The 22,886-nt window shown below is 59.3% G+C and overlaps 2 protein-coding genes across 3 annotated transcripts in view; one reads left to right on the forward strand and one right to left on the reverse strand.

The window, feature by feature from the left end:
• Nucleotides 1–6: 6 nt before the first annotated feature.
• On the forward strand, nucleotides 7–13,188 carry WDR3 (WD repeat domain 3). 2 transcript variants are annotated; one of them, XM_053456908.1, is made up of 27 exons: nucleotides 7–58; nucleotides 965–1,184; nucleotides 3,772–3,981; nucleotides 4,237–4,355; nucleotides 4,492–4,570; nucleotides 4,814–4,909; nucleotides 4,996–5,115; nucleotides 5,191–5,292; nucleotides 5,745–5,842; nucleotides 6,170–6,274; nucleotides 6,483–6,722; nucleotides 6,820–6,913; nucleotides 7,123–7,224; nucleotides 7,404–7,489; nucleotides 7,749–7,890; nucleotides 8,393–8,449; nucleotides 8,694–8,794; nucleotides 9,365–9,476; nucleotides 9,624–9,758; nucleotides 9,858–9,908; nucleotides 10,069–10,134; nucleotides 10,566–10,658; nucleotides 10,852–10,899; nucleotides 11,487–11,530; nucleotides 11,996–12,124; nucleotides 12,554–12,647; nucleotides 12,731–13,188. In XM_053456908.1, exons 2-27 carry the CDS (start codon nucleotides 1,014–1,016, stop codon nucleotides 12,884–12,886), a joined length of 2,850 nt encoding a protein of 949 aa, XP_053312883.1. In that variant the 5' UTR covers nucleotides 7–58; nucleotides 965–1,013; the 3' UTR covers nucleotides 12,887–13,188. The 2 variants fall into 2 exon arrangements, with proteins under 2 accessions (XP_053312883.1, XP_053312882.1); XM_053456907.1 differs by having other exon boundaries at nucleotides 18–84.
• A 307-nt stretch (nucleotides 13,189–13,495) lies between these two features.
• SPAG17 (sperm associated antigen 17) overlaps nucleotides 13,496–22,886 on the reverse strand; it is a 63,716-nt gene continuing 54,325 nt past the window's right edge. The window contains exons 32-47 of the mRNA XM_053457328.1: nucleotides 22,455–22,594; nucleotides 22,218–22,348; nucleotides 21,805–21,932; nucleotides 21,487–21,669; nucleotides 21,252–21,365; nucleotides 20,714–20,813; nucleotides 20,053–20,155; nucleotides 18,959–19,061; nucleotides 17,963–18,062; nucleotides 17,195–17,278; nucleotides 16,905–17,077; nucleotides 16,568–16,761; nucleotides 14,591–14,651; nucleotides 14,314–14,458; nucleotides 13,786–13,923; nucleotides 13,496–13,598 (exon numbers count right to left, since the gene is read on the reverse strand). Of these exons, the coding sequence (XP_053313303.1) occupies nucleotides 13,513–13,598; nucleotides 13,786–13,923; nucleotides 14,314–14,458; nucleotides 14,591–14,651; nucleotides 16,568–16,761; nucleotides 16,905–17,077; nucleotides 17,195–17,278; nucleotides 17,963–18,062; nucleotides 18,959–19,061; nucleotides 20,053–20,155; nucleotides 20,714–20,813; nucleotides 21,252–21,365; nucleotides 21,487–21,669; nucleotides 21,805–21,932; nucleotides 22,218–22,348; nucleotides 22,455–22,594 (1,983 nt within the window). The 3' untranslated portion in view covers nucleotides 13,496–13,512. The remainder of the gene's footprint in view (nucleotides 13,599–13,785; nucleotides 13,924–14,313; nucleotides 14,459–14,590; nucleotides 14,652–16,567; nucleotides 16,762–16,904; nucleotides 17,078–17,194; nucleotides 17,279–17,962; nucleotides 18,063–18,958; nucleotides 19,062–20,052; nucleotides 20,156–20,713; nucleotides 20,814–21,251; nucleotides 21,366–21,486; nucleotides 21,670–21,804; nucleotides 21,933–22,217; nucleotides 22,349–22,454; nucleotides 22,595–22,886) is intronic.

The following is a 22,886-nucleotide window of genomic DNA, read 5'->3' on the forward strand; positions in this document are numbered from 1 at the left end:
AGCGCTCACTGCGCCTGCGCAATAACCACGTGTGCGGCAGCTTGAGCACCGGCGAAGGGTGAGAGTGGAGCCAGGGCCCTAGGGGTAATAAACCGGTCGCTGGGATCTGCGTCGGTGTTTGCGCCGGCATTACCGCTAGGACTCCCCAAACGGCCCCCCCTTCCGGTACCCCCCCCCGTCCGTTTCCTCTTCCCCCTTAATTGTCACAGCTCCTGCCCCCATACTGTTTCCTAATTGCCTCTTTGCCTTCTCCCACTTTACAGTGAACTGCCCCGCTACATTCTCCTATCCAAAACTCATAACTAACTGCCCCTTTACCCCCTCTTATCACATAGGGATCACTAACTGCCCCTTTACCCCCTCTTATCACATAGGGATCACTAACTGCCCCTTTACCCTCTCATCACATAGGGATCACTAACTGCCCCTTTACCCTCTCATCACATAGGGATCACTAACTGCCCCTTTACCCTCTCATCACATAGGGATCACTAACTGCCCCTTTACCCCCTCTTATCACATAGGGATCACTAACTGCCCCTTTACCCTCTCATCACATAGGGATCACTAACTGCCCCTTTACCCTCTCATCACATAGGGATCACTAACTGCCCCTTTACCTCAGACCCCCCTCTGTTCCCCTTTTGCCCTCCTGCATTTCCTTATAAATAGCGGTTTGCAGGAGGGGGTTGCAGCTCATGGCGAGGGCTTTATAACGGGGTATAGAGCGGCGGGGGCTTTATAACGGGGTATAGAGCGGCGGGGGCTTTATAACGGGGTATACAGCGGCGGGGGTCCTGTACACGCGGGAGGTGGGATAAATGCCCCTCGCGGGGCAGATCTTCCTGCCCCGTCCCCAGGTGACCCGTGACTCCTCCCAGCCAGCGGCGCGGAACGTGTAACCGGTGACCCCGCGAACATGTGTGTGAATGAACGTGTTTTTTTTTTCCCCCGTGTAATTCAGACCCTTCGGACACGGAGCGTCTGTGTACCGCGTGACAGACGCGAGGGCGATGGGGCTCACCAAGCAGTACCTGCGCTACGCCGCCAGCGCGCTCTTCGGAGTCATCGGCAGCCAGAAGGCCAACGTCTCGTTCGTGACCCTCCGCGGGGAGAAGGGCCGCTATGTGGCGGTTGGGGCCTGCGAGCACGTCTTCATCTGGGACACCCGGAAGGGCGAGAAGGTGAGCGGGGGGCCGCACCGGGAGCGGCAATAAGGAGCAGAGTGGGTGATGCCTTTATAGATTGTAAGCTCTGGAGACCTGAGCACCAAGCGGTAGATGTTCGTGAGAGACGACTTTACGGTGGTGCCGGGCGGTAGGTGTTGACTGTGCGGTGGCGCCGGGCGGTAGGTGTCGGCTGTCCGGTGGTGCCGGGCGGTAGGTGTTGGCTGTCCGGTGGTGCCGGGCGGTAGGTGTTGGCTGTCCGGTGGTGCCGGGCGGTAGGTGTTGGCTGTCCGGTGGTGCCGGGCGGTAGGTGTCGGCTGTGCGGTGGTGCCGGGCGGTAGGTGTTGGCTGGACGGTGGCGCCGGCGGTAGGTGTTGGCTGGACGGTGGCGCCGGGCGGTAGATGTTGGCTGTGCGGTGGATGCGCGCGGTAGGTGTTGGCTGTGCGGTGGATGCGCGCGGTAGGTGTTGGCTGTGCGGTGGATGCGCGCGGTAGGTGTCGGCTGTGCGGTGGCGCTGTGCGGTGGTGCCGGGCGGTAGGTGTCGGCTGTGCGGTGGCGGCGGGCGGTAGGTGTCGGCTGTGCGGTGGCGCCGGGCGGTAGGTGTTGGCTGGACGGTGGCGCCGGGCGGTATGTGTTGGCTGGACGGTGGCGCCGGGCGGTAGATGTTGGCTGTGCGGTGGCGCCGGGCGGTAGATGTGGGCTGTGCGGTGGCGCCGGCGGTAGGTGTCGGCTGTGCGGTGGATGCGCGCGGTAGGTGTTGGCTGTGCGGTGGCGCCGGGCGGTAGGTGTCGGCTGTGCGGTGGTGCCGGGCGGTAGGTGTCGGCTGTGCGGTGGATGCGCGCGGTAGATGTCGGCTGTGCGGTGGCGGCGGGCGGTAGGTGTCGGCTGTGCGGTGGCGCCGGGCGGTAGATGTCGGCTGTGCGGTGGCGCCGGGCGGTAGATGTGGGCTGTGCGGTGGCGCCGGGCGGTAGGTGTCGCTGTGCGGTGGTGCCGGGCGGTAGGTGTCGGCTGTGCGGTGGCGCCGGGCGGTAGATGTGGGCTGTGCGGTGGCGCCGGGCGGTAGGTGTCGGCTGTGCGGTGGCGCCGGGCGGTAGGTGTCGGCTGTGCGGTGGCGCCGGGCGGTTGGTGTTGGCTGTGCGGTGGCGCCGGGCGGTAGATGTGGGCTGTGCGGTGGCGCCGGGCGGTTGGTGTGGGCTGTGCGGTGGTGCCGGGCGGTAGGTGTCAGCTGTGCAGTGGCGCCGGGCGGTTGGTGTTGGCTGTGCGGTGGTGCCGGGCGGTAGGTGTCGGCTGTGCGGTGGCGCCGGGCGGTAGGTGTCGGCTGTGCGGTGGCGCCGGGCGGTAGGTGTCGGCTGTGCGGTGGTGCCGGGCGGTAGATGTGGGCTGTGCGGTGGCGCCGGGCGGTAGGTGTCGGCTGTGCGGTGGCGCCGGGCGGTAGGTGTCGGCTGTGCGGTGGCGCCGGGCGGTTGGTGTTGGCTGTGCGGTGGCGCCGGGCGGTAGATGTGGGCTGTGCGGTGGCGCCGGGCGGTTGGTGTCGGCTGTGCGGTGGTGCCGGGCGGTAGGTGTCAGCTGTGCAGTGGCGCCGGGCGGTTGGTGTTGGCTGTGCGGTGGTGCCGGGCGGTAGGTGTCGGCTGTGCGGTGGCGCCGGGCGGTAGGTGTCGGCTGTGCGGTGGCGCCGGGCGGTAGGTGTCGGCTGTGCGGTGGTGCCGGGCGGTAGATGTGGGCTGTGCGGTGGCGCCGGGCGGTAGGTGTTGGCTGTGCGGTGGTGCCGGGCGGTAGATGTGGGCTGTGCGGTGGCGCCGGGCGGTAGGTGTCGGCTGTGCGGTGGTGCCGGGCGGTAGATGTGGGCTGTGCGGTGGCGCCGGGCGGTAGGTGTCGGCTGTGCGGTGGCGCTGGGCGGTAGGTGTCGGCTGTGTGGTGGTGCCGGGCGGTAGATGTGGGCTGTGCGGTGGTGCCGGCGGTAGGTGTCGGCTGTGCGGTGGCGCCGGGCGGTAGATGTGGGCTGTGCGGTGGTGCTGGGCGGTAGGTGTTGGCTGTGCGGTGGCGCCGGGCGGTAGATGTGGGCTGTGTGGTGGTGCCGGGCGGTAGATGTTGGCTGTGTGGTGGCGCCGGGCGGTAGGTGTTGGCTGTGTGGTGGCGCCGGGCGGTAGGTGTCGGCTGTGCGGTGGTGCCGGGCGGTAGGTGTCGGCTGTGCGGTGGTGCCGGGCGGTAGGTGTCGGCTGTGTGGTGGTGCCGGGCGGTAGATGTCGGCTGTGCGGTGGCGCCGGGCGGTTGGTGTTGGCTGTGCGGTGGCGCCGGGCGGTAGGTGTCGGCTGTGCGGTGGTGCCGGGCGGTAGGTGTCGGCTGTGCGGTGGCGCCGGGCGGTAGATGTGGGCTGTGCGGTGGCGCCGGGCGGTAGGTGTCGGCTGTGCGGTGGCGCCGGGCGGTAGATGTGGGCTGTGCGGTGGCGCCGGGCGGTAGGTGTCGGCTGTGCAGTGGCGCCGGGCGGTTGGTGTTGGCTGTGCGGTGGTGCCGGGCGGTTGGTGTTGGCTGTGCGGTGGTGCCGGGCGGTAGATGTTGTGAGAGATGACTGTATGGAGTATAACTGCCCCGTGTTTGTGCTCCCAGGTGCTCATCCTCCAGGGGCAGAAGCACGAGGTGACCCGTCTGTGTCCCTCGCCCGACGGGCTGTCGCTGGCCGTGGGGTACGAGGACGGATCCATCCGGATCTTCAGCCTGCTGAGCGGGGAGAGCGGAATCACCTTCAACGGGCACAAGGAGGCCGTGACGGCCCTGAGCTACGACCACCTGGGGGGCCGGCTGGTGTCGGGATCCAAGGTACCCTCGTAATACCCCTCATAATACCCCACACAAGGGGGCCCCCAATAGAAGCAAATGCATCTCATTGCAGGAATCTCGCCTGCTCCTGGGGGCCACAGTCTGACTAATCCCGGGGGGGGGGGATTGATCCGTATCTGCACCCCCTGTCTACACAAACTGCCCCGTATGATGCCGGGAGGATGGATATTAACCGTTTGTTACCAGGGTGGGGGGCGCTGGCACAGCGAGGGTTAATGGTCCCTTTCCTCGCAGGACACGCACGTGATCGTGTGGGATGTGATTAATGAGAGTGGTTTATACAGACTGAAGGGTCACAAGGACGCCGTCACCCAGGCTCTGTTCCTGAAGGAGAAGAACCTCCTTGTCACCAGGTAACCGCGTGGAGTCACTTGTCCTCGGAGCTAGCACTCGTTTGTGTGCTCGCCCTCTGCGGGTGGTAGGTGCCACGTATCTACTCTCCTTAAATGTTTAATGGCGGCCTCTAACCCCCGTTTCTGTCTCCTGCAGTGGAAAAGACACGTTGGTGAAGTGGTGGGACCTGGACACCCAGCACTGCTTCCAGACCATGGTGGGGCACCGGACCGAGGTACGCACCGGTAGAGTGTCAGCTCCCGTGACCAGCGTGTGTAGTTGCCGCTGCGTGGCGAGTCTCCGGCCCGTTACTCAGTGAATCGTCAGCTCTGCAGACAAAGCGTGGCCTGCAGCTGCTTTTGCGTCTCGGTGGTTCTAGAGTGATATTTTAGGACAGGTCTGTGTAGTGTTTGCAGGGAATGTTGCCCCGAGGGGGTGAGTCTCACGCGGCCACGTGTTTTAATTGCCCCCGATGCAGGTCTGGGGTATGACCGTCCTCTCCGGAGAAAGCCGTGTGCTGACGGGGTCCGCGGACAGCGAGCTGAGGGCCTGGAGCCTCTCGTACATGAAGGAGGTGAGTCGGCCCCCCGGACAGTCTCAGCGTGTCAGTCGCTCTGTATGCAGAGACTTTTGTGACCTTTGTTAACCCCTTGCATTCAGGGTGAGGACGCCGAGGCTCCGCAGACCAAGAAAGCCAGGGGTGTTTCGGAGGCTCCGGCGGCGGAGGACGGGGGGGACGCGGAGGAGGTCGGGGGGGATGTGGAGGAGGCTCCGGAGCAGGTGAGGATCGGGGGGTTCTGGGGGTGCGAAGGGGAGCAACGAGCAAACGATGATACCGTCTCTTCTGTGCGGCAGCGCATCCTATCCTGCCGCCGATACGGCTCCATCATGAGAGAAGGAAGGGACCGCGTGGTGACTCTGGGCACGGATCGGACGCAGAGGTTCCTGGCCTGCCACGTGAGTCCTTCATCAGATTTAACCCCTAACTGTTGATGGGGTGTTCCAGACTCTGTGTTCGTGGGGGTGGTTCCGACCCTGTGTCCCTGGTGTGGGGGGGGTTCTGGGTTCCGGGCTCTGTGTCCCTGGTGTGGGGGGGTTCCTGGCTCTGTGTCCCCGGTGTGGGGGGTTCTGGGTTCTGGGCTCTGTGTCCCTGGTGTGGGGGGTTCTGGGTTCCGGGCTCTGTGTCCCTGGTGTGGGGGGTTCTGGGTTCTGGGCTCTGTGTCCCTGGTGTGGGAGGGTTCTGGGTTCCGGGCTCTGTGTCCCTGGTGTGGGGAGGGTTTCTTTGTTCCAGGCTCTCTGTTCCTGGGGAGGGGGTTCCAGGCCCTGTGTCTGGGGGGGGGCTCCTGGTAGATTTCTCTGACCGCCGGGGGGGGGGTAGATTTCTCTGACCGCTGTGGTACTCCCCGCAGGGCGCCGACTCCCTGCTGGAGATCTTCTGCCTCCTGACCGAGGAGGAAATCGCCAAGAAACTGGAGAAGAAGCTGAAATCCGCCAGGAAGAAGGCGCAGTGAGTGACGGCCGGGGGTCCGGGGTCTCCCCCGGGGGCAACAGCTGGTGCAATAGTCTGTTACCCCAGGTCCAGCCCCAAACCCGCCATGTGCCCCCCAAATGTCGAGTCCGGGAGATGCACCCGGGGCAGTTTGTGCGGATGAGGGTAACGGGTGTATGTGGTTTGGAGGGGGCAGTCATCGGGTGCCCCCGGGGTTTGGGGTAACCGTGGGGTAAATCGGGTGAATAGTTACCCTGCGTGGGGTCACGTGGCGTCTCGCTGCGGCCCCCGTGTCGGCGCGATTAACCCTTCGGGGACACAATGTGACGGTTTCTGCTCTTTCAGGAAGAAATGCGGGGCCGGGGAGACCCCCGAGGAGCCGCTGATCGAACGGACGCTTCGGGACGAGATCCAGAAAACGAGCAACATTAGAACCTCCTCCAAAATCAAGTACGAGGGGCTTCTTCCTCCCCAACCCCCCAGTGTCCCCTCCTCGCGCCCCGCGCAGGCATATGTTAAACGTGTTAGAATTTCTGTGGAAGGAGTATGCTGTCACGGGGTAATAGTTACTTTATCCACGTGGATGATGTCACCCGTGGACCTCCCCTGCCCGGCGGCGGATCGGGGTCCGCGGGGTAACAAGGCCGTTCTGTTCCAGGTCCTTTGATCTCCTCGTGTGTCCGAAGGGGGCGCTGAAAGTGGTGGCGCTGCTTCAGAATAACTGCGTGGAGTGTTACTCGCTGCCGGAGGGGCCGCCGCAGCCCACCCTCACCGAGGGCACCAAGACGTACAGACTCACCATCGGGGGGCACCGCAGCGACGTGCGCACCATGGCCTTCAGCTCCGATAACATCGCCGTGCTGTCCGCGTCCGCCGAGGCCGTCAAAATCTGGAACAGGTGCGGCCGGGAGAAGGCGGCGGCGGGGGCATGACATCACCGATGATGTCACAGCCGATGATGTCACAGGGTTTACATCCGTGTCTCTGTGTTCCAGGTCCACCCTGCAGTGTATCCGGACCATGCCCTGCGAGTATGCTCTGTGCTCTGCGTTTGTCCCGGGGGATCGGCATGTCATTATAGGAAGTAAGGTAAGTGCCCCGGGGGCAAATAGAACATCCTTTGGGTATTTTCCCCAACCCCCCCAGTGTCACTCTGTACACAGCAGCCCCCATGTGACCCCGCACCCCACTATCACCCTTCCCACCCACCGGTGCCCCCTTTGCCCTCTGCTGTGCTGCCCCCCCATCTGCCCCTGGGGGGGGGTATTTCTCGTGCTGTAACCTCCTCTCTCCCGCAGTCCGGGAAGCTGCAGATCTTTGACTTGGCGTCGGGGAGCCTCCTGGAGTCCGTGGCCGCGCATGACGGGGCTTTATGGTCCATTTCTCTGTCTCCTGATCAGGTAACGATCTCCTGGTCTCGACTGGGAGGGGGGCGTCTGGATGGGGTCAGAAGTATTATTTCTGGGGGAGGGGGGTGTTATTGCCTCTGTGGGTGTGAGGGTGTGTTGTTGCCCCCCCCCCCCCGTCCTTCTGTCGGCATGAGAGCTTCTCGGATTAACCCCTTCCTGTTTTTTTGCAGAGGGGATTTGCCACCGGAGGGGCAGATAAATGCGTGAAGTTTTGGGAGTTTGAGCTGATAAGCGATGAGTCGGACGCCCAGAGCAGGTAAAAACCGACGCGCTTCGCCTTCTGTGCCTGAGCATGCGGTCACCCCGCCCGGCGGGCCCCCCCCAGCTCTCTCCTCCCCGCCCGGCGGGCCCCCTCCCCAGCTCTCTCCTCCCCGCCCGGCGGGCCCCCCGGCTCTCTCCTCCCCTCCCGGCGGGCCCCCCGGCTCTCTCCTCCCCTCCCGGCGGGCCCCCCGGCTCTCTCCTCCCCGCCCGTTGGGCCCCTGTCTCTGACGGCCCCGCCTCGCTCTCCCCTGCAGCCGGCGGCTCTCCGTGAAGCAGACCCGCGTGCTGCAGCTGGATGAGGACGTCCTGTCCGTGCGTCACAGTCCCGATGGGCGCTTCGTGGCCGCGTCGCTGCTGGACTGCACCGTCAAGATCTTCTTCGTCGATACCCTGAAGGTACGGATTCAACGCGGGGGCCGCAGGACACAGAAGTCTCTCCTTCTGATGAAAAAAATCGGCAGCGTGTTGTGTGACCACTCCGCTGGGGGGGTAGCGTGTTGCGTGACCGCTCTGCTGGGGGTAGCGTGTTGTGTGACCGCTCCGCTGGGGGGTAGCGTGTTGTGTGACCGCTCCGCGATGGGGTATTGGTGGTGTGTTATATGACTGCTCTGCGGGGGGTATTGGTAGCGTGTTATATGACTGCTCTGCGGGGCGGTAGCATGTTGTGTGACTGCTCCGCGGGGGGTATTGGTAGCGTGTTATGTGATTGCTACGCAGGGGGGTATTGGTAGCGTGTTATATCACCGCTCCGCGGGGGGTATTGGTAGCGTGTTAAATGACCGCTCCGCGGGGGGTATTGGTAGCGTGTTAAATGACCGCTCCGCGGGGGGTATTGGTAGCGTGTTATATGACTGTTCCGTGTGCCATATCCGTGTGTTAATGCCGTGTTCCCCCGCAGTTCTTCCTGTCTCTGTACGGACACAAGCTCCCGGTGCTCTGTCTGGATATCTCGCATGTAAGTTGACATCCGATTAATTCCTTCGTCTAAAGCCCTTTCACGTCACCCCCTCTTCTTGAAGGCCGCTCCGTTTATCCACCACTCCTGCGCCTCTTCCCATAGACTCCCTTTTAGTTTTATCTCATTGAATCGCGCTGTATGTGGGGTTTGTTTATACGAAGGCTGCTCGTTAGGTGGCGGCTGTAAACGAAGAAGTAGTAGGCGCCGTGATCCACTTCCGGGTGGCTTTGTGTATTCGCAGGACAGCACCATCATCATCACAGGTTCTGCAGACCGAAACATCAAGATCTGGGGCCTGGATTTTGGGGACTGCCACCGCTCGCTCTTTGCCCACGATGACAGGTTGGTGAATTGAGTTGTGGGGTAAATCTGGGGCGCCGTTCTGCCCCGGAGGACACAAAGGGCAAATACGTGGGGGGAAGGGGGGGGGATCTGCACCTTTACCTGCCGGTGGCTGCTTCCTGGGGGCCCGGGGTGGGTGACTCTGTGCTCTCTCTCTGTACTCTCTCTCTCTGTACTCTCTCTCTCTCTCTCTCTCTCTCTCTCTCCCTCTGTACACTCTCTCTCTCTCTCTCTGCACTCTCTCTCTCTCTCTCTCTGAGCGCTCTCTCTGTACTCTCTCTCTCTCTGTACACTCACTCTCTCTCTCTCTCTCTCTGCACTCTCTCTCTCTGTACTCTCTCTCTCTCTCTGTACACTCTCTCTCTCTCTCTCTGTACGCTCTCTCTCTACTCTCTCTCTCTCTGTACTCTCTCCCCCTCTCTCTCTCTGTACTCTCTCCCCCTCACTCTCTCTGTACTATCTCTCTCTCTCTGTACTCTCTCCCTCTCTCTCTGTACTCGCTCTCTCTCTCTCTGAGCGCTCTCTCTGTACTCGCGCTCTCTGAGCGCTCTCTCTGCACTCTCTCCGCAGCGTGATGTTCCTACAGTTTGTGCCGAAGACTCACCTGTTCTTCAGCGCCGGGAAAGACCGCAAAGTGAAGCAGTGGGACGCGGACCGGTTCCAGCAGGTGCAAACGCTCGAGGTGAGACGGGGCAGGAGGGCAAATCTGTGTGTGAACGGGGGGGAGGGGGCGCTGTGTGTGCTGGGGTAATGGGGGGGTCACTCGGGGTAGTGGGGGGCCAGTTTGTTGCACCCCGTTACACGCATGGCATTTTGTTTTGCCCCCCAGGGCCACCATGGAGAGGTGTGGAGTTTGGCCGTCAGTCCCAACGGGGACCATATTGTATCATCGTCACACGACAAGTCTCTGCGTCTCTGGGAGAGAACGAGGGAGCCTCTGATCCTCGAGGAGGAGAAGGAGCTGGTGAGTGGGGGGCCGAGGTGGGCCGGCGGGGGGTGGGCCGGGTGGTGTCAGGTCTGTCTCACCATCTCTAACGCGTCGTTTATTTCATTCGTGTTTCAGCAAAGAGAGGCAGAGTACGAGGAGAGTGTGGCCAGAGGCGGGCAGCCGGTGGTGAGTACTCCTGGCCCGCGGGTGTCTCTGCGCGTCTGTCTGACCCGCGGGTGTCTCTGTGCGTCTGTCTGACCCGCGGGGGTCTCTGCGCGTCTGTCTGACCCGCGGGGGTCTCTGCGCGTCTGTCTCGGTGCGTCTGACCCGCGTGTCATGTTTGCAGGTGGCTGGAGAGCGCGAGGGGGAAGCCGGTCTGGCGGGGAAGAAAACCATTGAGACCATAAAAGCGGTGAGTATCGTGGCGAGAGGACGCGGAACCCCCGCCTCTCCTGAATACCCCGACAGCGAGGACTTTTTCCTGTAATCCGCTTTAAATTCTTTTTCGGAATGTTTTTCCGGAGGTTCTGAGGAATCGGTTACACAGAACCTTCCGGAATGTCTGTAATTAGTGATAAGTGTGAGTTTGTCCCTCGCAGGCTTCCTGAGGATCTGTTAATTTATTTGTTAAATGCAAAATAAGTCAAATCGCGTGTGCTTTAAAGACACGCGTGTGCCCCGCTCACCTGGGATATAAGGATAGGTGTTATGGAGCAGATGCCCCCTCCCCCGCACCGGGTGAATCCCAGTCCAAGGGGTAGTCCCCCCTTCCCCCCCCCACGTTCCGTGCTGTGAGGCCGGTTCTGGTGTTGGACGGCGTTTGATCCGGAGTCTCTCTTTCAGACGGAGCGCATCATGGAGGCCGTCGAGCTGCACAGGGAGGAGAGCGCGAAGCTGGAGGAGCATCAGGCGCTATGCAAAGCTGCGGGCAAAGAGGTGCGTATAGACGGGGCAAGAGCCGGGTCGGGGGAGGGGAGGAGGCATGTGGGATGCTGCATAACAGTTTGACTGCGCAGGGGGAGGGGCCTGCTGTGTGACTGCACAGGGGAAGGGGCCTCCTGGCCGCACAGGAAAAGCTGGCCGCCATCGAAGCAGTAATGGGAATAATTATACCCCTGTGTCCCCTCAGCTGCCCCGTCGGACTCACCCCATCCTGCAGGCGTACGGGAACATCTCGGTGAGTGCGGTCTGGGTCCCTTTCATGTTCTGTGTTTGTCTGTGTGGGGTTCATAAAGTGCAGGGGGGGTGGGAGAGAAGGGCAGAGTGTGGAGAGGGTGAGGGCAGGGGGATGGGAGAGAAGGGCAGAGTGTGGAGAGGGTGAGGGCAGGGGTTGGGAGAGAAGGGCAGAGTGTGGAGAGGGTGAGGGCAGGGCGGTGGGAGAGAAGGACAGAGTGTGGAGAGGGTGAGGGCAGGGGGGTGGGAGAGAAGGGCAGAGTGTGGAGAGGGTGTGGGCAGGGGGGTGGGAGAGAAGGGCAGAGTGTGGAGAGGGCAGGGGGGTGGGAGAGAAGGGCAGAGTGTGGAGTGGGAGAGAAGGGCAGGGTGTTGGGAGGGTGAGGGCTATGTACCTCGGGCAGGCCGGAGGCGAGAGACGGGCAGGGATGGGATGAGGGCGCTCCGTACACTCCTGTCAGGCATCGAACTCTCTGTTGTGATGTAGGAAGTGATTGCTTGGATTTAAATGGGTGTCAGCTGGACCCCCACAGACCCCAATTCCCCCCCGGACCCCATCCCGCCACCGGTTACTAATATTCCCCCTTTTTCTAGCCCTCAGAATATGTTCTGGACGTCTTCAAGAAAGTGAAATCCAGGTAAGTCTCCGAGACGCGGTATCCGGGTGACACGGAACCGGCCCACAGATCCGAGCCACCGGTTCCACTTAATCTGTCCCTGTTTCCACGTTCCCGGGCCCTTAGCCCTGTATTCTGTTCAAGAGACCGCGTCTGCCAACCTTGCGAGTGTCTGTCGGGTGTAATTAACGCTCGGAGGCCTCGTTACGCCTTCTGTTATACCGGCGTCTGGCTGCCCCTCAGGCTTTACTGTGCCATCTGCAGTGCACTAGTAATGTCTGCCTGCAGTGCACTAGTGATGTCTGCCGTATTCTATTTACTATCTGTGGTGCACTAGTAATGTCTGTCTGTCCTTGGCATGCCTTGATTAATGTGCATCTGTAGTGTATTGGCAATGCCTGGGTGTCTGTGATGCACTAGTAATGCCTGGCTGCCCATGCGGTGCCCTGTGCTGTGATACTGATACCCCTTTTGCCCTGCGTGCAGCGAGCTGGAGGAGTCTCTCCTGGTTCTGCCGTTCTCCTACGTGCCCGACGTGCTCACGTTGTTCCGGGATTACATCCGGCGCGGTCAGGACGTCGAGCTGATCTGTCGCTGCCTTTTCTTCCTGCTGAGGTCAGTGCGATGGTGGGAGGGAAAGGGTGCAGGGCAACCAGTATTTTACTTCTTAAAGAAGGGGGCATGGAATAAATAAATGCATGAAAGAGTAAAGAAGTAGGGCGGTGGGAATGGTGTGGCAGGGGAGGGGGCAGGCAGGAGGGTTAGTCGGTGTGGTGGGGGGGTAGGTCAGTGTGTGGGGTGGTGGACAGGCAGCAGGGGTGGGTAGGTTAGTGTGGCAGAGGGTTAAGTCAGTGTGGTAGGGGGGACAGGCAGGGAGGGTAGGTCAGTGTGGCGGGGGGGTAGGTTATAGGGTTGTGGGGGGGGGGCAGGAGGGTAGGTGATTGTGGCAGGGAATGGATAGCACGCAGGATTTCGGTAGATCTGTTGGGGATCCCGTATGTGACACGCGTGCCGCACTCCCTGATCCTCCGTCTCCTTCCGCAGGATTCACTTTGGGCAGATCACCAGTAATCACATGCTGCTCGGGGTAATCGAGGACCTGAAGAACTGCACCATCTCGCGGGTGTCGGAAGCGCGGGTACGAACTCTCTGATCTCTGATTATTTTTAACGGCTGCCCCGCTAGATCCTGATCTCTTTACTCTCCCTCGTGTCTCCTCAGGACGTCATGGGCCTGAACATGGCCGGCCTGCAGTTCCTGAAGAGAGAGATCGAGGCCAAAGAGGAGGTTCTGTTCTTCGCGGACGCCACCGATCGCTTCGAGGAGCGCCGGAGGAAGAGGAAGAAGAACGAGAAGCTGCTCCTCGCCGTGGTTTAGTTCCCGCTGGACAGGTAGAGAGGATAACGATCCGTTAGTAGGATTTCGCTGCGCGATCCGCATCCCCAAAAGCTGCTCCACAATGGAAGAGGAGCTCCGGCATTGGCTCAGACTGTTGTCATGGGGACTGCTGTGCGTATCGGCACTCAGACTGTCCCATTTTCCCAGGATTTGGGGGGGTAGAACATCTTATAGTTCGATACCAGACCAGGTGTGTTCATGGGTTTGGGGTTTATCAGATTTTACCTGTACAGACCGGCGTGTGTCGGCCGCTTTATAATAAACATCTATTTTATACGATCGCTCCATAAGGGCCTGGAATGGTGAACATGCGCGACGTGCGCAGAGCTTACCGCTGTCCCCGCGTGTCGTATACACGGCATAGATTTACTGGCTACCTGCTCTGCCAGGAGGCGGATGTGGAGATCGGCAGATAATGAGAATAGATCTGTGAATCCCGGTTACCGCAAGGCTTCATTTTCATGCCGGGGTCCCGTGTGACAGCACCGTGTGTGTGTGTGTGTGTATGTATGTATATATGTATATGTATATGTGTGTGTGTGTGTGTGTATATGTGTGTATGTATGAATGTATGCACAGGCCACAAACTTCAAACGCATAGAACTTTATTGAAATGTAACAGAACAGTGTTTAATGCACGGATTCCAAGGCCCTCGAGTTGTCCCAAACATCCGGTTCAATCGCTCGGCGTCTGCGCTGTGAAGGGAGAGAGAGGACGTTACACGAGGCGCACGCAGGCCGGGTAACTGCTGCCCCCTGCTGGGGTATGGATGCAGTAACTTTCGGGTGACCCTGCGTTCCCTGCCTCCCTCCCTCCCTCCCTCAGGATTAAACGCCGTAACGCGCTCGGGGGGCTCTGTGCCTTCCCGGCCACCCACCTGTCCGCAGAGCCTTCGTGGGTCTCAGGACTCCCAGCCTGGCGTTGGGCTCGGTGCTCACCAGTCTCACTCCGGGGCTCCTTCCTTTCGCGAGCTCCTTCTCGCTCCTGCTTTCATACACCTTCTGTGTGAGGACTGGTGGGAACTGTTAAGGATAAGTAATATTTGCCTATACCCCCCCACTGTATATTATTACCCCACCACGAGGGGAAAACCGCGTAGAAGGACCCTACAATGCAGCGAATGTAAAGTCATTGAGGTCCCTCTCAGGAGGTTCTCCTCATCCTCCTGCACATCAAAGCAACCAAGAGGGCAAAGTTGGCAGCAGAGGGCATCTGATGTTTGATGGGCCCTGAAGAGCGGCCACTACCTGCCCCTGGGGCATCATGATACAGGTCGGGGCTCATCAAACCTCAGAGGTCCTCTGCTGCCAGCTTTGCCCTCTGGTGGTTCTAGGTGGTGCCGGAGGATCAGGTGGAGGGTAAAAGGTGAGGCAGCGGCCGCCATATTCCCCCAAATCAAGGATATTTGCAGTGAGCGGTAAGAAGAGGCTCTCCAGCTCGGTGTGAAGCTCCACGCAGTGACTCCACTCGGCTTCTCCCTCCGCTCCCTCCAGGCCGACGGCCATCGCAAACAGCTCCAGCTCCAGCTTGGTCTCCATCCCGGCGGCCACCTGCGGAAGCCACGGAGAACACGAATGGAACGGGCCCTGGGGTCCAGCGGACTGGGAATGCCGGGGAGTCGGCAGTAACTGGGAGCCCGTGGCATGTACCGGTACCTGCGCAGGAGGATCAGGGGTACTCACCGGTCCCGGGGTATATGTGACTCTCAGGCCGCTGCTGGGAGACGGACGCTTCACGTGGAACCTGGCAGGAGGAACACAAATTACACGTGAATTCAACTTCTTTGCATGTTTTATATGTTTCCGCCGCGTTATCAGGGAGAGGCCGTGTCTTTGCGTGTAATGTGTGTGTCATGCCTGCCGGTTCTCCCCACACCTTTGTTTTTAGTCCCCCAATTTTTTTTTTTTACATTTTGGAATTAATTTTGCGTTCGTTAGTTATTGGAGCTCCTCCCCCGGCCGCCTCTGCTGGAAGCAGGAAGCATTCTCGGGTACACTTCCTGCTCGCTTACAGGTTCACCTGCGTAACACATTTCTGGGAAACGGAGAATGAAGGGTCAACCCCGAATAATATTTAAGATGGAGGATACACTCTCCCCCGGGGCGAATGTCGTCGTGGTTTTGTGCCCTCTGGAGGGCGCTCTCAGACAGCGGGTGGCAGCGAGAGGGGAAGCTGGCCCGGCTTGTTAATGAATCCCTGGCAGGGGGTCGGTCGGGGGCCGTGGGGCCGGGACGCTCTCTGGCATCGTAGGAAGAAAGACGGTCTGAAGCCCGAGTGGCAGCCAAATGCCTCGTACAGGAAAGTGTTAACCCCGCGGGGCATGTATTATCCGGGCTGTGTTCCTCGTCCTGCACACCGAAGGGTTAATCACGAGTAACTGTTCCCTGTGAGAGAAAACATCCCTCACACAGCCGCTTTCTGCCCCCCGCCGGGGCGCTTTACTCTTCTACCCGTCACTAGGTGTCTGCAGGGGGCAACGTCCTCCCGCCATCCACAACACGTTCCGTTCTCCATGCGCGTTGCTCCGGGCTGAACCGGTGCTGTCCGCAGCCCAACTGCCCCACGTTCCTGCCCTGGCCCGAGCCCCGCGGGGTATAAAACCTGTTCAGGCACCCGGCCCCCTGGGAAGCCGCTCTGTCCCCGTTCGCTCTCCTCGGCTCCTTGTTTTATTGGTGGTTGGAGGTAAATGCCCCGGGGTCCTGTCTGCTGCCCCTCGCCAGCTACCGGGGGGCTTCTCCAAACACCGGCAGCTCCCAAACCCCAAAACTAACCCCGGAGCTTAACGGACTGCAAGCTCTTGTGCGGAGCCCACATTCTGGGAGCGACTCTTCGCAAAGCTTCTCGGTCTCGGATGAAGCCAGCGATCTCGGATAAAGCCAGCGGTCTCCGATAAAGCCAGCGGTCTCGGATAAAGCCTGCGGTCTCGAACGAAGCCGGCAGTCTCGGATGAAGCCGGCGGTCTCGCTGCGCCCCATAATTTATTTGTCTCCCGGGACTTCTGGTCCTGAGTTTCTCATCGTCCGTCGGGCCCTTTGAGGCGGCGCGGAGGCTCCCAGGGTCTCGGATAACCCGGCGTCATCTATCATCTGACAGCGTCCTGAGATCTGAGGCAGCGCGGTCTCTCCCACGGATTGGAGTGCCAGCGGCAGCCGGACGCGGGGTACGGAGGGAAGGACCATGGGGTGGGTGTCCAGGTGGCCCCTATGGTCACCTCACCAGATGGATAAGACTCCCCATCCCCCCAGGGTCCTCCCAAGCCCCTCAAAGGAGTCAGGAGACCCCTGTGTGTCCATCCTGGCGTCGGCTACTTCATGTTTTAAGTGTCATTAATCAGTCGTTGGTCTCGTCTTAGATTCAGGAGCCGGATGTCTATCCCATGCATGTTTAATACCCTCGCTGTATTACCCTCTACCACCTCTGCTGGGAGGCTGTTCCACTTATCTACCAAATCTGGACCGTCACTGGGTTGGAAGCGAGATGAGTATTTAGGGAATGGTTTCGGGATCCGGGCGCGTTCTCATCGCACTCCCGTCACATAACTTAACCAAAAACGGAATCAGCGCCCGTGTATCGCACAGCTGCCCCAAAATGAGAGTTCTCGGGCTCGTCGCCCTTTGACGGGTAATCGCCGGGGCGGGGGGGGCACTCGGGAACGTAACCTGCTAAAGTCCACGCCAACGTTCTTCACGGTGACCGCCGTGGCGTAGGTGAAGCCCTCGCAGAGGACGCCGAACTGCACGGCCGCCGGGAAGAGGTGGAATCCTCCGGGGAGGCGCTTAGTTCCCCTGCTTGTCGGGGCCGATCCGGACAGAGAGTTACCGCTGCATCTCACGGGATCCTCCGCCAAGGAGAGCTGGTAAGGGAGAAAAAGAGAAAATCACACATTTGGTGGATTCGGAACGATATACATTATCGGCAGCGGCAGTTATCACAGCGGAATCCGTCTCTGGGTGCAGTTTGCTGGCAGGCGGAGCGGCCGCACAGAGCAGTTGGTACCTTGGCGCGGGGGACGGATGGCGGTTTGGCGCTCCGGATGGAGGTCGGCAGTAATACTTTCCCTTTCCTCGGCTGTCCGGTCACGTCCACGCTCAGGCTCGGGGCTGGGGGGCGATAGGCTGTCGGTGACACCATCTCTGGCCCATTGGGGTAACTTCCACCTCCCTGCAGGGCTGGGAGGCGAGAATTGGTTACTTTATTAGGAGTTAATAAACGCGTTTCTCGTCTTCTCTCCGTGGGTTTGGGAAATTGGAGACGCGGTGCGGTGACGTCCGGCAGCCGCCGCTTACCTCTCTCCGGGCCGCCTGACTCCGCGCCGCTGCCGGGGGAGACCGCGATCCCGCAGACAGACAGCCTGTTATCCGCCTCGCAGGCTGAAGGAAAGAAATACATTTTATCTGAATAATTCATAACCAGCCCGGAATCACCAAATATCACCAGCGGGGGGAACCAAAGAACCCCCCCCCCGAGCTCACCGGCCCTCAATCATAATAATAATGCGGCATAAACACGGCATACGGGGGGCGTCCGCGGCATAAACACCGCATACGGGGGGCATCCGCGGCATAAACGCGGCATACGGGGGGCGTCCGCGGCATAAACGCGGCATACGGGGGGCGTCCGCGGCATAAACACCGCATACGGGGGGCGTCCGCGGCATAAACACGGCATACGGGGGGTGTCCGCGGCAGAAAGCTGCATACGGGGGGGCGTCCTGCGGCATAAACACGGCATACGGGGGGCGTCCGCGGCATAAACACGGCATACGGGGGCGTCCGCTGCATAAACACGGCATACGGGGGCGTCCGGGGGCATAAACGGGGCATACGGGGGCGTCCGGGGGCATAAACGGGGCATACGGGGGCGTCCGGGGGCATAAACGGGGCATACGGGGGGCGTCCGCGGCATAAACACGGCATACGAGGTTGTCCGCTGCATAAACACGGATTACGGGGGACGTCCGCGGCATAAACTCTGATCACTGAGTAAAAGGCACTATCCGCTAAGTGGTGCGGAGGTTATACGCGGAGCGCGTCGGTCACGTGGGGTTTAGACACCTGTTTGAGGCTCCGTAATCCTCCTCTCCGGATCTTTCTCATTTTCTCGCTCGCTGGGGAGCGGCGGGGGTTTTCTGGAATGGAGAGCAGCGTCTGCAGCCTGAGAGAGAGAGAGAGATCTGAGTTACGCGGGTACCGGGCCGGCGGGCGGCAGCCTCCATTACACATACATGTGACACGGAAAGGTCTATTCACCAAACAGCGTGTGCAGCTTGGAAACGCGAGGTGATCCCATTTGGCAAGCGCTTTGTTTGATCTAAACTGAAACAAGTAAGGAACTTGTGGATTCATTAAAAACTGTGTGTTAGAATGTGCGTGTGAGCGCATGGTATCGGTGCAATTGTGTGTTACTGTATGGCAGTAGAGTGTACATGTGTTAGTGTTTAGTGTCAGCATGTATGTGTGTGTGTGTTACTGTATGGTGTTGGAGTGTGTGTGTTAATGTATGGTGTTGGAGTGTGTGTGTGTTACTGTATGGTGTTGGAGTGTGTGTGTGTTACTGTATGGGGTTAGAGTGTGTGTGCGCATGTTACTGTGTGGTGTTGGCATGAGTGTGTGTAAGTAGTTGGTATCAGCATATGTGTGCGTGTGTTTGTGTTGTTAGCGTGAGAGTGTGTGTTGGTGGTGATGAGGGGTGTGCATGGGGTAAGTGGTGTGAGATAGTGTGTGTATGTGTAAGGTGCTATAGTGGTCCCTTCCCGTGATCAGCACCGGCCTCGGCAACCGTACCGTTGGACCGGCCCTGACTGTGGATCCTGCCGGTACGGCCTACATTTATCTTTGTCTCTACCGGATGCCTACGTCTGCGGCCCCTCTACATACTGGGCTCGTAACACCAGACCCCCAGCCGGGCCTTACACTAACTCTTCGGTTCGCTCGCAGGCCGGCCCGCTCAGCCATTCACAATGCGCGGTGACATCAGGGGCAGACTTTCCCTTCTGCTGCAAACGCCCCGTTTAGTGAATACGGCCCCAGTAATTGGGGAGTAAACGTCACCTGTGCGAGCAGGAAGGCTTTCCCCGGCTCAGAGCGGAAGTACGGAGGGATATCCTTCATCCTCAGCGCCGCCAGGTTTTCCTTCAGCTCCTGGATTTCCCGTCTGTGGAAAAAACAAAACAATTATCCAATAGAAAAGCGATCTGGGAAATGATGTCATTAACCCCTTAATGCCTCTATGGACATAATAATGCATCAACAAAAAAGGGTCCGGACAACTCCGGGTGTATTGGGAGATGACTTTGCTGTCTGAAGAGACAGCCAGGAAGAGACAGCCAGGACTTTATAGGATGCCCTGTGATGTCATGGTGACCAGAGAGACCCCCAAAGGAATCTCTATCTATAAAAAAGAGCCCTCTTGCCCCTGTAAACTCCACCCACTTTGCCAGAGCAGCTTTCTAATTGGTTAGTTAAATGCTAAATGTTACACCCAGCGGCCAGTAAGAACTGTGAGGGACTTGTGAGATCTTCTTCACCTTCACAGCACCGCCTGGGACCTGGGGGGCATTTGGTTAGACCCCACATCTAGTTCTGCCCCACTTTCTTCCTGCTCAAGCCTAGCTTCCCCTTCCCCAGCCCGGTACCAGCCTCTGGGGCAGTTTACCTAGAGATGGAACCAAAAGAAAACAAATGTCAAAATAAAATCCACAGGGATCCTCGAGGGCCGTTTGTGGCATCCAGGGGCATATGAGGGCTTTACAGGGCAAAGTCCGGGGTAGGGAGTGACTCCTGGGGGCCGGTACCCCACTAAACAATAATATTCCTTTTCATACATTTCTATTGAAGAAGACGGCGATATTTCCATAAAGCTGCGCCCCGAGCGTCCTGCCCTGACGTGAAATAAAAGGCTTTACCTTTCCTGCTCTAACCTGCCCGGCCAGAGCCACGCCTGCGAAGCTGCATCCCGTCTGCTTGCCGAGAGAAAAGACACGGAAACTCATTAGTTACCCCAACACGCAAAGGACATGACAACGCGTCTGGGGTACGGAGCCGAGACGGGGCACAACCTGCACCCACACGGGGGGCAAATGGGGCGACGGCCTTGTCTCCAGCACAGGTTACATGAAGGGTCAAGGGTGGGTGTCTGCGGCTACCTGAGGGTCTCCCAGTCCTCTGCGCTTCTCCGAGGCTTGGCCTTTGGTGGAAGGGCCGGTGGCGTCGGCTCGACGGCTTTCTGGTAACGATCTGCCACGTCGGCTGGAGGGGTAACGGAAGAATTAGGAGCGGCGACGCGTTTCACCGACTAACCTGCTGAGTCTGCGGATACCCGTACTCAGCTCAGAAATCCCGTGCAAATATAACACCGGGGGACTTTATACCGACGCCAGCCGCTCAGCTAGCACGGTATCTACTACCCCATCACCTTTATTATTATTCCTTGGGTCATTTCTGTCACTAATAAACATGATATAAGACACGCGGCGGTGACGCGCTCCGCTGCTACATATTATCTCGTCATAGAGGCGAGGACGCCGCGAGCGCTTCTTTCTGCAATTACTGCAAAATAATTAGAACGATGGCTCCTGGGGGGCTGGGGGGGTATATCCTTCTCGCGTGTTTCGGGTTCCGTGTTGCACCGTAAGTAACGCATTAGATACGCAGACAGCGCGGAGGGCGGATGATGGGCCTCGATGTCCTTCTGAAGGACCGGACAGCAATAACATCCACATACCGAGGGCTTTTCCGGTAAAGGACATGGACGTTGACAGCTTTCACGCGCTTGGTGCAATGAAGTCGGAGAACGAGGGTCCTTACCCTGCGGTGGCGAGTGATCGGTCAGGACGAGGGGCCGGCTGCCACCTTCCGCATGCGCTGGACTGGAATCCTCTGATGGCTCCCAGGACTCTGCGTAAGACTGGAGGAGAAACCGGAACGTAGTAACGCAGGGAGAGACCGAGCGGTGGGTTTGGCACCTGACTTTCTCTGCTGCTGGGGGTGGTGGGACGGGGAGGGGAGTAGGGTGAAGAGACGCAACTGACAGTGGACGAGCCTATGGGTATTTCAGGGTAAATGCACTGTTCCCTCTGCCGAGGGATGTCTGGGACGCTAGGCCATAATGTTAACATTCACTCAATGCGAGTGGCCAGTCAAATTAAGGGCTAACTCAATAAACTTTACTCCAGTGGTGCCCTCATTCACTAATCTGGGAGTTGTTGGCGAAGACATGCGGCTGATTGTGAGTTTCAGGTGAGGGAATGCGAGTTTCAGGATGCAAAAAATACATCCCGCCACAATACACAAATAATAAAGAGGGTGCAGGGCCCCGGGGGGCTTTAGTGAATTTGGCTCTCACCAGGACGAGTTGCAGAAGCCCAGCCGCTCGCTCTCTCTCCTCCGTCGTTCTCGGATCTTTTATTCCCGTCTCCTGCAGACGTTCCTCTTTCTCCAGGATCTCGTCGATGTATCGCTGGAAATAACAACGAAACGGGGTGACCCAAAGAACCCCGGGCCCTCGACCTTAAAACGAACGCCAGTTCCTGCCCCTCGAGGGGCAAACACACCGTACCCTCCACGTTCCCCCGAAATACCTTTAGTGACCGCTGCAGCCCCTCTCGCAGCGACTCGCTGATGGTCTCGTACCGAAGGAGTCTGCGCATGGTCAGCGCTTTGGGGTTTTTCACAATAGGTGGCGGACGTTTCTCCGTTTGGTTGCTGGTAAAGCAGAGACCCTTCCACGTCGCGGCTCCCAGGGGGGGCCCGGGGGTCTTTCTCTGAGAAGCAGGCAGACAGAATGGTTTTAAAGTTTCGGAACACTTGGCAGTTATTATAATAACGGGAAGCCGGACAGAAGAAGCCAACATCCAGACATACACCCAACATGGAAGAACATTCATGAGATCTTATACCTCAACGGGCGGGAAGGCCTCCCAGGACCGAGAAAGAAGATTTGGGGGGACCAGATCCTTTAAGTGTTTCTTCATGATCCACGGTGACGCCTCCGAGAGGGGCTTGAGGACAGTAACGCTCTGCACCCCTGACAGGAGAAACGGACGCCGTTGCGTTAGAAGGTGCGGCGGATCCCTGAGATCACTAAATGGCTGTAACCGGCTGGATCCCGGGGGAGGTTTTTGGGTCTCCAGACTGCAGATTTAAAGCGGGCCGTAGGAAGTCCGCGGCTGGCAACGTGTTTAAGGGCCATCCGTCTGCCCGCACAGAATAGCCATGGGGGCCGTTATTACCCCGCCTGGTTAATAAGTGTGATCCCCGGGGAGATCCCTCCGTGTCTAGAAGCCCCCAGGACAGGTGAAACGTCCCGTACCTGGCATCTCCAGGGTCGGCTCCTGTATGACAGCCGTTTCGGGGTCACCGTAGGAGGTCGCCAAATAATCCTCCACCTCCCGCTTCCGAAGGAGTTCACAGCCGGAGCCATCGGGGAGGACGACGAAAAACCTGATGGAGAGAGAAGATCAGCGCAGGCCCGAACAGCCCGGGACTCTGTGTGAGTAATAAACATAAGCAGGGGCATTAGGGGCATATTCGGCGCCCTGCCCGGTACCTGGGGATGTGTAGATCATAGACTTCCAAAGGGGCCCCCGGGGCCACGCCAGGCTGATCCGATTCCTTCTCGCCGTATTCGTCTTCCTCCCCGGTCTCTCCGCCGGACAGAACCACGGACGTGCTGCCGTCCACCATGACCTACGGCACGGATATATTTTTATAGCGATGCGTGTTATTTTAGGCAAAATAAATTCACAGATTTTCAGGAGTTACAGGAAGCAGGAAGTCGCGCATGGATAAAAAATATCTTCAATGTTCGCATAAAAGCCAATCGCAGAATAAGACACCATGATGTGCAGGAGCTCTGAGCAGCGCAGGGGAGCGGACCGGTACAAGGGCCAGGTAAGCCCAGGTAATCTGAATGCATCCCTTCCCACCTGGCCACGTTCCTACAGGGACATGTATTGGGGGGCAATGGAGGGTGTGGGGG

Source organism: Spea bombifrons, chromosome 2, assembly GCF_027358695.1.
Source record: "Spea bombifrons isolate aSpeBom1 chromosome 2, aSpeBom1.2.pri, whole genome shotgun sequence".
NCBI lineage: Eukaryota > Metazoa > Chordata > Amphibia > Anura > Pelobatidae > Spea > Spea bombifrons.

Coding starts and splice junctions, on each gene's coding strand:
- WDR3 (XM_053456908.1), top strand. CDS start 1,014: ATGGGGCTCACCAAGCAGTACCTGCGCTACGCCGCCAGCGCGCTCTTC. Junction 4,356..4,491: donor AAGAACCTCCTTGTCACCAG/GTAACCGCGTGG, acceptor TGTCTCCTGCAG/TGGAAAAGACACGTTGGTGA. Junction 6,723..6,819: donor GCCGTCAAAATCTGGAACAG/GTGCGGCCGGGA, acceptor TCTGTGTTCCAG/GTCCACCCTGCAGTGTATCC.